Below are 16015 nucleotides of genomic sequence, written 5' to 3'. Positions count from 1 at the left end.
CCTTAACTTATAGACATCTAAATGAAATATTGACTGACTCAAACAAGGGAACATTAAGGAAGGAAGATATCTTGTTCAAATAAGTCTGACGATTAAAAACAGTTACGTGATGGGTGTGATGAGGCTGACTCAGTCAAGGAAACAGACATGAGATGAACTAAAGAACTCAGACTTCCTTCTGACAAACAAGACACAATTCCCAGGTGCGTAAATATTGACCATGCAGGAAGTAAGTAAGGGTTTATGGAGGGAGAACAGCCATCAAGTATGTAATGGGCGGAGAATGGACACATCACAAAAAGTTTTAAATAACATGTTGTTAAGCATTAAATGTACAAGGGAAGGAGAGAAAAGAAGGAAGAATAAGGGGAAGAAAAGAAGAAATTAAGAACTAATATTGACTCTGCTGCCCGTCTGAAGTTAGAAGACACAGTTGCCATCCTTTCAGTTTCAGAAATATGTCCAAATATGACACTTTACTCGAGTATGGCATTGCGAGCTGTATAAGGTGGCCGGTCCGATACCTGACAGGAACATGTCTCTCTTAATAACTCATACAAATAGGATGGTGTCTTATTGCGAAGGTTGAATTTTAATAGTTTGTGTTCAGTGCTTACATAATGTTGAATGTGATTCTTACTAATGTAAGAAACATTTATACCAATCATCAGTCACATTAACACACATTTTAAATGTGTGCATTTTGGAAAAGGATGTATGTTAAACAATTATTGTTGAATATGTTTATATTTTATATATTTGTTTGAAAGAAATACCATATTCATTAATACAAGTAGCAATATTTAAAGCACTGCAACAATGTTATTGTCTTCTCTATATGACTGTGATGAATTTGCTAGATTAAATGCATTGTGGAACCATGATATTGTTCAGTTGATTCTGATTCTGATTGATGAACATGTTATCCTTGTTGCTTAAGTTGGCTTAAAGCTAAACTTTGATTGACCCCTGCTTTTACACATATTTTTGGTATAGAAATAAGTCAAAAGTACAGCAGTAGAAATATAGTTTCTACATTTCTTATACAATATGAGACACTCTCTTTCACTTTCTCTTTCTCTTGATACACATACACTAAGAACTTAATTAAAAATGATATCGAATATGGTAAAAATATATTACTAATATTATTTAATATATTAATATATTATTAATATTCCGAAACACCGGAAAACACAGTGAATGAAATTCCAGATCCACAGCGAAGTTCAGCGGTGGATTTACGGCGTCGGCGGAGGTAGCGGTTCGGCTCGGGGGAGAGGAGAATCCTCCTGATTGGAAGTCTGCGCGGATTGTTCGGTAAAAAAGGGAGAATTTGGGAGAAGGGCCACAGCGTTTGGCTATGAATTCTGGAGAAAGATGGAAATGCCAAACTGATTCGCTGTAGCAAAATCGGAGCAGATGTAGAGAGTTCAACTCAATTCAAAGAAAAGGAACCTCCTTCGAGCCGGATTTGAACCAGCGACCTAAGGATCTCTGTGTCGCCACCTACAGTCCTCCGCTCTACCAACTGAGCTATCGAAGGGCACGTTCATTAGTGATGGGACAACTCTATAAGAGAGCATGTACGTGTTGTTCTCATTTACGATTACTTCATACATCTTTTTCTACGGCGACTACTAATCAGAACAAACACAACAAGTACGTTTCATTCCTTCTTTATTTTGTTCTTGTATTAATCATCCGTACAGCAATTCTTTTGCACAATGTACACTTTGCTGTTGATGATGCTCTCTCCATCAAGGACACAATGACACAGAAGGCTCTCCCCCACAGACGTCAGGAGGAGCTGTTGCCTTCAGTAGGGACGATAACTGGTGATGGGGAAGTGAAATAGTGAGGTACTAGTCAACAGCTGTTTGCTACATTGCTCTCATGGCTTCAGACACTGCACACCAGATCAAAACATTGAAATCAATCAGTATGCTCTGCCAAAGACACTTGATGTTCAAGTTAATAATGTAACACTTTAACCCCGCAATAACCAAATCATTCTCAATTCAACTGAATACTATCTTGTGCATTACTTAGAAAGCTTTTTCTGATGAACTTGTAATAACAAATTAAAATCAGCAATCAAGTGACTTACTGATCACAAATCTGTGTTTTTCCAAGTCGTTGTGCAGTGTTTGGACCAACAGAGCAAGAAAGCCGCAACAATTTGTGATTTTATTACTGTACGATGTTTAGAATAATCATTTTCATCCTACCACCTGCACCTGAACCATTCTGCGGCTAAAAGAGGGACATGGAGTAAGACGGAGACCGACACGTCCATCGACACGTCTGCTACCAAACCTTCCAGGGCCACACATGTTGAGGGCTCCGCTGGGCTGATGAAGGCTGAGTGCAGAACAGCAGCAGGACACATGATATGTAGAGAATAAAAGTATTCTTCACCTCACAGACGAGCAAGTGGATACGGGTTTGACTTGCTTTTAAAACATTTCACACTCAAATAAAAGTCTACTGTCAAACTCCTTTTCAAAGAAAAGACGACACAAATCAGCTTAACTTTCTGTACACAAAGAAAAGACACTATTTAACAATTCTGTCTTCGTAAACCAATTTAAACAAATGAAAAGGGGCATAATTAATACAACATACAAAATTTAAAAAGGCAGTTTACCCTATGATAGTGTCAAGAGAAATGCTATTTCAAACAAAGATGTAACTACATGTCATATAAAAAAACAAATATAATAATAACAATAAAGAAGAAGGGAGTACCATCATCAGTCGTCATCAGAGCTAACGGATGACGTGATTCACCATGAAGTACCGAAATACCCTTAACTGGGAGCATGTTGGTAGTATACACAGTACACAGTCTCTCACTCACTCGCACACACACACACACACACACACACACACACACACACACACACACACACACACACACACACACACACAGGTCTTGTAACATTGTGATAAGGGGTCATTTACAGACCCAACTCAAAGACTGGGCAGTGCGTCATCAAGAGTGGTAGAGGTAAGAAGAGTTGAGTGGTTCTGTTGTTGAGATACTAATGTTGCTCATAGATTAAAGGTCTCGACACAGCAGCTCATCTGAATCCACAGGGTCCTCACTCTTCTCTGAAGGTCATTTTCCACAACTCAGTAATATGTGGAATATGGACGTGTGATTTAAAAGACGTGCAGTGTGTGGATATCACTTATCTATAATAAAAACTAGCCCAGCTAGCAGCCAGCAGTGACTAATAGCTTCATGTAACTAACATTATGACGTGTAATGTCATCCAACCTGCATGTGCTACCATGTGACAGGACTTGAGTTGTGTTCACAGCATTTCCACAATGTCGCCAAAACAGCGTCCATAAACCAGCATTGAAGGTTAATGTGATCCTGAATGTAACTCAGTCCTTTCAGGCGGGGATGTTTCTGTTTTGGGGAGCTCTGACAGACCAGGAGTTCATTGGAAAGAAGCACAATGTTGGAAGAATTTAAAAGGATGTTCCAAGACATTTGACTTTCTCTCTCATTTCCCATGTTTCCAGGAGAGTTGGTCAAGTGTTTTTTCAGAACGAGTGTGGGAATCCTTGTTTAAATGTGGTGGATCCACAACTACAGCCTCCTGGTTCAGGTGCTACAACCTGGCCTCATTGGACGGATTTCAGCCAATCAGGAACAAGTCCAGCTGTGATGATGTGTTTTGATCTAAAACTATTTTTGGGGACACTTCAAGTAAAACTGAGTAAAAAGTCCTCATCTGTGACAACACAAAGGAGGGGAATTTACAGGACTTACACGTGTGACTGTTAATAGATGCCTGTTTAATTGTGTTTTTCTATTGGGAGCTGGATGTCATTTTCTACTCATTACAAACAACATACTGAGGCTTTATCCAAGTGTCCTTGACAGGTTTACATGTATTTAAATATAATTGTGTTTATGACTATAGGAGCTCTGCTTCAGTACCAACTCTCATCTTCTCCATCCTCTCCAACCCTCTGCCCAATCTGAGGGGCGTTCTGGCACTGAGACCAGCCCCAGGTTCTTTTCTCTACACCTGGGCACTTCTAGGCAACCAGCAAAATGCTCGTGGTCATCAGGTTTCACTCCTGTCTTCATCTTTTCTCACAGCATTTACATCCACTGGACCATTTGAACCGTCAAAGGGGACAAAAATAAAGATATATAAGTAAATAGCGGTACCTGTGTATCTACGGTTAACTTGTACCACAGTGGCTCAATACTAAGACTCCATATAGGCCCAAATGACCAGGCCTCAGTTTGGTCTTTTGTCATTTCACACACAATCATAAACATACGGTCGTATAAAAACCCATAAAGTCAAGAGTAGGAGGTAAAGTATGGAATGACGTTAAATGAAGACTATAGTAACAATGATAAAAAGTAACACAGGTAGTACTCAAGGGAACGAGCTGAGGTGTAGTTCATCTGCACCACCACAGGGGGGAGCAACAGCACACAGCTTCCTCCTCAGACCAGCAGGTGGTTTGAACAAAGCAAGCACACAGTCCTTCTGTCTTTCCCACCATCACTCATGGTTCCATTGTGTTTTAATACACGCCTGTGAAGTACCATACAAGTTCATTTGACTCTACTCCTACCCTACGCTACATACGCCATCTTTATCTCTTCCTGCACTCCCTCCTCCTGTCCCCTCTCCCACCGCTCCAACTTGTCTCTCTTTGTCTTTTCTCTCCCAGTTTTCATTGAACTGCTCTAACATTTGACATCCTTCTCCTGGTTCCTCTCTCTCAGCAAAGTGAACTTGTTTTTGTCCTTAATATTAGTACCAATTCATCCTCACATTTCGTACCGCTCTGTCTACTCGCTAAACCATGAGTGCCATATATATATATATATATATAATATATATATTATATATATGTGTATATATATAATATATATATATATATATACATACATACTCCTCCTCTTTCTGTGCTGCTGCTTCCTCACTCCCACTTCTGCTGATGTGCTTGCTTTAAAAAGGTTTGGACAGACTTGCATTGATAGACGAACCCAGCAGAGACTTTACATCTTGAAAAGTGGTTCCCTCTGCAAAACAAAATCAATGTTTTCTCTAAGCTTGAGTGCTGGCAGAGAGAGTGTGTTTCAGTCCGGGACCTCCTCTTCTCCTCCTCCTGTTTCTGTTATTGTTATGGTCTCTTCCCCTACTCCTCCTTCTCCCTTCGGCTCTTCGCTGCTCCTCCTTGTCCTTTCACTTCTCCATCAGTCCGTCCTCCTCTGTGATGCCCTGAGCTCGGAGCTCTTCCAGGACGTTGTCCAGGTGTCCGGGGTCGGGGAACCCGTGGCCCGTCAGGTTGGAGCCAAACTCTGTCTTATGGTGGACCTTGAAGAGAGGGAAAAAAAGTTTTCTTTTGTCTCGGTGACAACAAACCTGCTGTGCATTGATCACAAACTACAGTCCATCAGGCTAACGTTATCGTGTATGTACCTCGTTCCAGATGACGGTGTCAGACTCTCCGGTAGTGCTGGAAGTCCCGACTGAGAAGATCAACCTGCGGTCCCACGCTACCAGGAGCAGTCTCAGTACCTGGCGACAGGGAGGGTAAGGTCATACCGTTAAACTGTATCTGTACTAACAATGGGGACCTACTCCGAATGATGGCTGATTGTGTTTACCTTGCGTCCTCTCTCGCTGTCTGGGAGGTAGCAGTGTCGGGGGAACCCTCTGGCAGTGAAGGGCTTCCCTGGGTTCGGATGCTCCGGTCCCTGCCAGGAGAAGGTTGATATTAGTAGTGATATTATGCTAATCAACCTCACTGACCATGGAATACCTCATAAGTAGGGGTGTAACGGTTCACAAAATTCACGGTTGGGTTCGGTACGATACAGTGGAGCCTCGGTTCGGTACGTTTCGGTACAGTAGAAAACTATAAATGCCAGAGAAATGTACTTGATTTTAAAATATATTTATTCATTACAACTAACATCATAAAGTTATTCTTTGGCTTTGAACAATGATGGAACTATACCTGAGTGACCCATCTGCTGGGGTGTCTTCTTAGCAACACATAAGCATAAAAAACTAAAACTGATCCTTAATGTTATGTAGTATTGTTACTTACATCTTGTATTGTTACTTACATCTTGCTTACATCTTACATCTTGTTACTTACATCTTGCAAAAGAGATTTTTAATCTCAATGGTCAAAACCTGGTTAAATAAAGGTTTAAAAAAAAAAAAAAAAGAAGATTTCTTTTTTTTTTTATATATTCAACGTATTCGGTTCGTCATGCGTACCGAACCGTGAGCCTCGTACCGAACGGTTCAATACGAATACGCGTATCGTTACACCCCTACTCATAAGCCAACATGACTACAATAACACACAACATATTTCAGAAATAGACAAAATTCCCTCTGAGCTGTTTTCATGGCTAATGAAGATGACGATCCCACTAAAGCTGTGTTTCCACTGCATGGCGTAGCTCTGCTCCACTCGCTTATTGGTGACAGCTCCTTCTGAATGTTCCTTTGTCACTGCCGATAGTGACTGCAGTGTTTGAACTCCGCCTTTTAGTATAAGCTCATCCGCTTGGAACCTCAACAGAGGTGGCATTAGTTAAAGTATCCACAATGCAAAAATGCAAAAATAACCGTTCTCATGTGCTAGAAACTGAAGGCGGCTTAAAGGGACAGGAATCAATTTCACATGGGGGTGAAGTGTCCCTTTAATATTCATGTTTACATGCAGCCGTGCATACTCCAATGAATGTAGACCGCCTCCATGACGTACGTCCTACGGCTACGCCCTTTAACTTCAAGTTGTCCTCCTTTTCCTGCTGAAGTCATGTTGCTCCTCATCACCGCTCCGCAAGTCTTGCAAAACTCAAGCTATTCATTTGACTATTACTACTATGCTCGGGAACATACTCCAACGACAAAAAGAGGCAAGAGGCTGTGTGTGTCACAAGCTGCAGTGAACACCCTGAGTGAGACGCACATTCTAAATGCTCTGCGTACTTGCCCAAAGAACGCTCCTAAAACCTGAATAATATCAACACATCCCTCATGTCTTACAAAGTGCTGCATTCAGAATGAGGCCTAACTGAGAACATCCAAACGGAGTGTGCTGTTTTACGTGATCCATATCACATTGAGAATATATTCTAATTAAACGAGTACCTGAAGGCCTGGCGGTATGTTGTAGATGATGCGTATGCTCTTGCAGTCAGGGTGCCCCGGTAGAGAGTGAGGGATGACATGGTACTCCATCTTCCCCGCCGGTTGGTTGCCTGTCTTCACGCCGTAGATAGTTTTGCAGGTGGGACACTGAAGACTGCGTAGGGGGGAGAAAATCGATGAGCTCATTTCTCAGCTGAGCGACAATGAAGAGTCATGGTCTCCGTCTCTGACCCACCTGCCGTCCTTGTTGCCATTGTTATACATGGCCACCAGACACTGGAAATGGTACTGGTGTCCACACTGTGCTAGTCGCCCAACTGACTCCGCCCGAGACACAGGCCCCACCCCTGGACCCTTGTATCCAGACGGACCCCCCAATGGCTCCATACAGATGGTACAGTCCTGGGAAAGAAGAGGTTGTTTCATGTGAAGCCAACATTATGCCTCATATGAGTTAGCCCTACGATAACAAATAGATATAAATACTGCTCACACCTCCTCTGGTGGACTTTTTACTTTCTGCAGGTACTTCTTTACCACGTCCTCTGGAGTTTTACCTGCAGACAGGAAGGAGAGGGAACAGAGGGAAAGTCCAGGTTGTTAACTCCACTGATTAATCTAATGTAATTAATTAGACATTTCAAAGGCAGAAACCATAAAACGAAAGCTTCTGTGGAGGTATACATATGTTGTTTTGGTCTCTCCATGAGTGCTTACCCTTGCGAGCCTGTTTCTTGGTGGTCTTCCTGCAGCAGTGGCCAAAGCCGGGCACGGGTTTGACGTCGCTCTTGCTGACAGGCGGAGGGTGCAGCACGAGTTTTGGAGGTCTCGTCAGACACACGGGCAGAGCGGCAGCACTCATCAGGATACCTGTGATCCCTGAAAAATATGTCTGGTTAGAAGAGAAAAAAAGATCTCGCTCTCCGCTTTCTTCTGAAATTCCCCAAAGAACCTGGTGAAAATGTAATGCAGCCCACGGTTAGTGAGTGAGAGTGGTTTACCGGCCAGTGCAGGGTGAACAGGACTGGATCCATTCAGGTTCTTCACGGGGACGGTGGGCACACTGCAAGAGAAGACACAGACTGTTCTGTACGGTGTATTTCCTACAGCGACGCATCAGGACATAAGTATCTGCACTTACTTTGAAAAACTGATGACTGTCATTTTTACACTCGGGTCACAATTGTGTAAAAAGAAAACAAGCCAATGAAATCAGCTAACAGGTGAGTCTGAATGAGTCCTCTCCTCTCTGTTTCTCAGTGTGTTGCTGAAAAGCACATGGATGACTGCTCCCGACCGTCGCTGTGTGTTTATGAGAGCTAATCCACCAAGACATGGACGTCATGCAGCTGCTTGCTAGGGATTACCTGCCTCGTCACAAAGCCCATCATCATCATCATCATCATCATCATCTCTCAGTGACAATCTCACGTATCACACACGGACATGTCCAGTGTTTATAGAATTGTACCGTGTATTTGATGATTGTGATCTGTAAATCTATTTAGAAATGTGAGCTTTACATTTTGGGGGTCCTACATGTTATATATACTGTATATTGTATATGCAGTGGGAGCTTATCACTGCAGGTCTGAGGATCGGTTGATAATAAACTACTCAGCTGACAGCTGCCAACACAGCCATTCAGCTGGGGTCAGAGGAGGGTGAGTCCATTATAGACTACACTTCTAGGCCTGGAGGCTCCTCAGGCTGGAAGCACGGTGAAAGGAAACGCTACTGTGCCTGCTCCATGGGCCCATGGAGAGAGAAGATTGCTGGAAGACTCCGGGTCATCTTATACTCAGCAGTCAAACCACTTCGGCTTCATGAGCCACTGAGCAACTTTCAGAAAGAAGAAATGCCTCCCATGCAGCCTAATATACTGGACCAGGGTCTGACATCACGTCATCATATCATTTATCAGCTCAATTAGGCTACACAGGAACAACAACAACAACAACAACAACAACAACACTAGCTGATCCGCACATCCCGCCCGATCAGTACTGCACACTAGTACTACACACCTAGAGCTAAAACGCTCTCAGGCACTTTGTTTTCCCTCATAATGCTACATTGTGAAAAACAAATCTGTACTGAAATCAGCTGGAGGAGACCTAGTAATGTTGTAGTAAAAGCAAATCTTTTATTCCCTAATTATGTGAATGTGTGTTTTCATGGCAGAGGGACAGAGTGTGGTGATGATCTCAGCCACAATCTGTTGTTTCCTGTTTAGCTTTAACAGGCTCTCTGTCAGTGCACTAAGCTGCTTTCACTTAACCCCACTCAGTGACACATGACGACAGGCCAGTGAATGACTCACTGTGTGTGTGTGTGTGGATGAGAGTATGAGAGAATCATTGCACAAGCTTCAGGGAGGAACGGAAAAAAAACACAAAGTACGAGTAGAACGATAGTACTTACACTTAATTGTATAGATATGAAGGGTGATAATACGGCAAAAAACTAAAATCTCACCCACCAAGCTATAGGCAGGGGCGGACTGGGGGAAAAAGTGGCCCGGGAGTTACTGTCAGACCGGCCCACTCAATACACGGCGCGTTGCCCACTCAATGCATCGCACGTATCGACCAGTCAGTGGCCTACTTGGAAAAATACCAAACACTTAACATTATTTTGGATGATTACAAAGAAATTATATCATATATGTTTTTTTTTACAACATTTGGATCCACCACTTTGCCTGGATGGACACATTGAATAAAATAATACTCGCTATTGTAACACTCCAAGGTAGGTATAGTTTGCTGGATGAATATGCTTAAGGCTGGGCAAGTATCAGATGGTTATACGCAGTGGAGCTGGTGGAACATGTTCTAGGTAGGGCTGTGCCACATCCAATCAATTTCAGCAAACATCCCAGAATGATTTAATGCAAAACAATTAAAGGTATCAAACATGTATTACTACTTTGGAGTTAAATATTAAACTTTTATTCCAACATGAAAAAAGCAGTAAATAACACTTTGACAAACACGTCAGGACATCTTATTTGTGTCACCCACACAGGGAATTCAGTATAATATAATATATAAATCATATAATAATATCATGATATATATATATCATATAATAATATATATATCATATATTAATATATATATCATATAATAATATATATATGGTAGGGGTGTAACGGTTCACAAAATTCACGGTTCGGTACGATACAGTGGAGCCACGGTTCGGTACGTTTCGGTACAGTAGAAAACTATAAATGCCAGAGAAATGTACTTGATTTTAAAATATATTTATTCATTACAACTAACATCATAAAGTTATTCTTTGGCTTTGAACAATGATGGAACTATACCTGATGACCCATCTTCTGGGGTGTCTTCTTAGCAACACATAAGCATAAAAAACAAAAACTGCTCCTTAATGTTATGTAGTATTGTTACTTACATCTTGTATTGTTACTTACATCTTGCAAAAGAGATTTTTAATCTCAATGGGACTACCTGGTTAAATAAAGCCTCGTACCGAACGGTCCAATACGAATATGCGTACCGTTACACCCCTAATATATATATATCATATAATAATATATATATCGTATAATATTCACTATAATATAAAACACACACACACACATATATATATATATGTAATTATTTATTTATAACTATATATCATTTCTCTGCAGGTGCTTCATGTCTCTCACTCCCTAACTGTCCGTGCTGGATCTGTCCCCGTTGTTTTAAAAAGCTAAATAAGTTATTAGCATGACGTCATCCAGCTAGCCAAACCTGTCTGGTGTTCAGCTAGTGGAGAAGCTTCGCATGTACTGCTTCCCTTTCCCGCTCGTCTGCTGTCTGATTGTGCAGTTTCTCCGCCAAAGTTCTCCTCTCAAACGGCTCTTGGAGGAGCAGCGCTCGCGCAAATAGGCAGAGGCAGCAAATAGATTCTGCCCCAAGCTGAATCTATTCGAGGACGCTGATTGGCTAAATTGTATGTCACTCATTTATATCTTTAATCAGCATTAAAGCCTCATTGGCTAAACTGCTTCATAGACCCGCCTCTTTGGGGCAGATTGCATGCTGGGTGTGTGCGTGTGTGTGTGTGTAGGGGTGCTGCCGGCTCACAGATGGAAACCATCAGTGTGAATACAGATCGCGAGGAGTTGTATAAATATCAGTCAGCGATTCTTGACTTTAAGTATTAGAGTAAATTTAACGTGTTCTGTGAAGCATAGAATATAGTCAGGTCGGCGATCTCAGAGCGAGGGCCGGTTAGTGATGGAGGTGGGCCGGTATTGGACCGGCCCAAAACCCCGTCGGCCTACCGGGGATTCCCTCCGGTATCCCCTATGGCCAGCCCGCCCCTGGCTATAGGTACACGAAACAGGCTCCATGTTTCAGACCCTTGCAGTGAGGACAGTCGTCCCTCCTCTCACACAAAGAAGGCCCAGCGAGCACTAAGTCCACGGCCCTGGCAAGCAGCAAGGCCTGGTGCACAAGCAACCTTCACCAGGGGCCCTTCAAGCCGACCCTGACCACCCAAGTATACATCAACATGTTGAGAAGTGCAGAATTGTGCAGGACACATGAGACATGTCTGCTCCTGACCTCTGTCCACTTGTGTGGTTTGATTTCCCCTCTGCCGTTAAAGAGACTGACAATGCAATGTGACTGTCAGACCATCTCACAGATGTGCAGAAGAACAGCACAACAAAGTGACCTTTATATTTGAACCCTAATCAGCAGTAGTAGCTGTAGTTTCACCAGACTGCTACCCCACCAGCACTCAGCCAGGAGCCAGCTATCCAACAACCAAGTAGTGAGAACGCATGGCTGGATGTGGCTACCGTCACGTGGTAATCACATCAGATTTCCATCTACGTTGACCAGATTAGTCTGAGCCTCGCTCTGAATACCAGCGATCTGCTGCCGTATGCAGTCAGAGCAGTTTAAGATATTAAATGTATTTATGACAACATACGACTTACAGACTCCTCTGTTGTAAACAGGCTGTCTGCTGATGACGGATGGGAAACACCTCTATTACATCGAGATACACACACACACACACACACACACACACACACAGTAACCACGTGTTGCCAGTCACCGGCTCTATTAATATTTAATAGGTTGCTGCGTTAGCAAGGAAGGCTTTATATTATGAGGAAGTCTGATACTGGATCAGCTGCATGTAGCTCGTAAACACACTTCCCAGCTGGCCCACTGATGATGACACACATATATACACACAGCTCCTAAACGTGTCACTTATCATGGTGACATTTGATTTGTCAAAGGAATAATAAGCTTGATACCTAGTTTCTAATGTTCAGGGGATCTATTGGCAGAAAATATGAAAGTTATAATTGTGTTTTGCGTTATTTTGTATTTGAATTTTAGAAACAGTATACACACATAAGCATAAGTGTGTTGTACAATAATACGTTTATACAATAATATTTTATATTATTTCACTATAATTACACCAGGTGTTTGTGTTCCATTGAGCCTGTAGGCTGCACTGTAATTACTAAAGAACACCAGTATATCTCTGTGATAATGACTTCATGTTTATGATTTTGAATTAGATCAGGTGTGATTGGTCATCTCCATCACCTCCTCTCTTTGGGACAAACCCACCACTGGCTCGAGAGAGGGCCTTTCTCTGACATGAAATGTGAAGGGAGGGGTATTCAGCTTCACCACTAGATGCCACTAAATCCCACACGGTGCTCCTTTTAAATTTAGTAGCATGCAATCGCAAATTTAAAAATTCAGTAGCATGGACCGCTAACAGCAAGAGGAAGCTGTAGAAACCTGATCATACATTCAGCAATATAAATCAGTTTACTGTAGGGTTCTCTGTTCATTTGAAAACTATAGCGGTGTGTCTGTTCACAAAAGGAAAAGTTGTAAATGTGAATTGGGGAAAATATTTTTGAAACCATCAACACCTACTTCACACGTATTAAAAATAGAAACAGTTAAATTATCTACAAATGCATGGCCCTCCATATGATATTACCCAAAGAAATCAGAGAAGAAGAAGAAGAAGAAGAAGTAGAAGAAAAACGCCTGGGGGGGAGGGGCCTGAATTGGACTCCAGTGTCTTGACCCCCTTCATCCTAAAGCCCCGCCCTCCTACCCTCCGCCTGCTTCCCACCAGATCACACACTCCCCAGCTTTGTCTCACACACTCCCTCCGTCCCTCTGCTACTCCTATTCTACCAGGTCCAGATGGACGCCAGACAATAACACGCTCCCACACATAGTGTCACACACACAAAGCTGCACCCACAGCCTCACACATTCTTATGGGCAGACACACACACACACACACACTTGCTGAGGATGTTGCTACTGAGGATGACACTTCCTGTGCTTAATTGAAGTGAAAAATAATTGGATGTGACAGAAAGTGGTCGACGTCGATGCCATTGTGGGGGGACTGTGTGACGTTTCCTAGAATCACACTACATTTGAAATGAGTTTATCTTGTCAACTAACATTTGTTGAATGAACCCGACAAATATAATGTTCAAAAATATTATACAACAGATCCAAAGTGGCAGTGGATGTCATTAGAACTGACCTGAGTGGAAGAAACAGGAAACGGTCAGCTTTGTGGTGATTCTGTCTGGACAGCAAAGACCTCTTTAAATGTGAATTAAGCACCATGCATGCATACATTCAACATATTTATTTTCATTGTTATTACATACACTTCAACCAACTCAAGTTGTTTTGGCCCTGAAAACCCTGCCGTTATCCAGCAGCCCTATGTCACTTCACACCTGCTGTCCAATAAAGACATAAACATACTCACAAAGCCACTAAATTACCAGCTAAAGACAAAGCCCACACGGAGGCCCGTGTGACAAAACAAGTTGTTACTTCATACTCCAACAACATCACGCGTCACCAACCTACTCTGTCAGACAGTGACTCTGGAAACTACTGCTTCATGTCTCATTATTTCATTCAAGGACACCCGTTGAGTCCGAGGTTTCATTCTGCATATCTTCCTCGAATATGTGAATGTCAGACTTTCAGCTCCCACTACGGGCCTCTCCAGATTCAGATCAGACCTGTTGGTGAACTAAACATGAGGCGACACATCGTCACTGCCCATCTCTGCTCCTCTGATCTCTACAGTCACACTTTATGGAGGGCTCTCTTTCTCACACCTCTTCCTGTTTATTTTGTGTTTCCTCAGTACGCCGTCTGGGCTGACCCCCCCCCCCTCTAAACACCACTCATTAATTTCCTTTGTCTCGTTCCTATAAACCCCCCACTGTGGAGGGAGAGAGGGGGAGAGAGGGGGAGAGAGAGAGAGAGAGAGATAGAGAGAGCACACATTCTTCACTGGATCTCCCGTTAGGATTGTCAATATTTACTGTGTGTGAGAGAGAAGGACAACGTGTATATGTGTGCATTTGTTAAATGCCTTCACAGCCAGGCATCGGTGCGTGTGTGTATGTGAGTGTGTCACCTCCCCCTCTCTCTCTGGTGTTGGCCTGATTCGTTGCACCACTACGTGATCAATCTTTGACAGTTTGCTGACTCCTTTCTTTGTTTTGTAACCCCCCCACCCCATTCCCATAAGCCTCTGTCTTGGGCGCTGTCTGAGTCTGGGACTGTCTACACACACACACACACACACACACACACACACACACACACTCACACACCCCTCCCCTCTGCTGAATTGTGATTGTCTGGGGATAGAAACAATGCTGACTGGTCGGGTATCATTGTCTGCCCCCCCCCACATCTACCTGACACACATTGTCATTAGGAATATGCTAACAGCCCCGGCCTCTTTACGATGGGGGATTCCACCACATACACCTACTCTAATAAATGCTATGAGGCTTGTAATGAGGCAACTTCATGATCTGGGAGAGTTCTATTTAAAACAGCCCCAAACTCTACAGGAAGCAGAAAGAGAAAACAGTGAGAACTCATACCAGCAAAGTCTTTGAAAGACAGAGAAGCAAATGAGAGGAAAGTGAAGAAATGGTTGGAAAAGAACATGGAAAGGTCTGAGCAGAGAGAGAGAGAGAGAGAGAAGTAGCAGAGGCCCAGCATTGTGCTGCTAATGTGGCCCAGGCCTGGCTAATACAACAAAGGTTACTGTGGAGACCAACAATGAGGCTGTGAGGCCACGGGAGAGGAGGAGAGGAGCCAGGGAAGGAGAGGAGGCCGGCAACAGCGACAGGGTTGAGGGAACGGGGGTGGTAGCACCAAAACAATCGACATCGCAAAACCATCTGACCTTACTTTCAGTTTGACACATGTTTTTCGCAAGAATCCCATGTTGAAAAGCATCACTTCCTGTGCAGCGGTAGGCTTTCTCACCAGAAAGGTGACGTGCACACTTGTTGTTTGAACACATTTATGTATTTATTTTCTTTCCAGCTGCAGTACTGAAGAATCAAGTTTGCAGAAGAGTTGAGTTGTGACTGGAAGCTGATTAAAGCCAGCCTCTGTGGTTAAAGGAGAAGCACACCCCCCCCCCCCCCCCCCCCCCCTCCATATGACCGGGGGGCATGGTCTCCAGTAGACCGTGTCCACCATCGTAGTTTAGCGTGTTAGCACACTGATCGGTATTAGCACATTTGCATTAGCTGGGGGACATGCCGTTAGTTTTGCAGATTCTTAAAGTATTTTGTAATAATAATAATGATGAACCATTTTGATCTGATGATCGTGCCAGAGGAAAAATGAAGGGGTCGGCAAAGTGATTATACTTGAGAGGAACATGGACGTTTGCACCAAATGTCATAGCAATACATTGCAGCAATACATGAAGCCTCAACAACTTCAGTAGTTGTTGAGACAGTTCACGCAAAACTACAAACGTCA

General features: G+C 43.0%; 1 protein-coding gene across 2 annotated transcripts in view; it reads right to left on the bottom strand.

Moving 5' to 3' along the window:
• Positions 1-1663: 1663 nt before the first annotated feature.
• The window catches only part of LOC306784296 (E3 ubiquitin-protein ligase DTX4-like), a 31549-nt gene continuing 17197 nt past the window's right edge, over positions 1664-16015 (bottom strand). For both annotated transcript variants that reach the window (XM_079278203.1, XM_079278202.1), the window contains exons 5-12: positions 8168-8229; positions 7884-8045; positions 7662-7723; positions 7402-7568; positions 7167-7320; positions 5660-5749; positions 5472-5570; positions 1664-5366 (exon numbers count right to left, since the gene is read on the bottom strand). In XM_079278203.1, the coding sequence (XP_079134329.1) occupies positions 5235-5366; positions 5472-5570; positions 5660-5749; positions 7167-7320; positions 7402-7568; positions 7662-7723; positions 7884-8045; positions 8168-8229 (928 nt within the window). In that variant the 3' untranslated portion in view covers positions 1664-5234. The remainder of the gene's footprint in view (positions 5367-5471; positions 5571-5659; positions 5750-7166; positions 7321-7401; positions 7569-7661; positions 7724-7883; positions 8046-8167; positions 8230-16015) is intronic.

This window comes from Melanostigma gelatinosum, assembly GCF_949748355.1.
Source record: "Melanostigma gelatinosum genome assembly, chromosome: 11".
NCBI classification, from domain to species: Eukaryota; Metazoa; Chordata; class Actinopteri; order Perciformes; family Zoarcidae; genus Melanostigma; species Melanostigma gelatinosum.
This window is presented reverse-complemented; position numbering and strand designations above follow the sequence as displayed.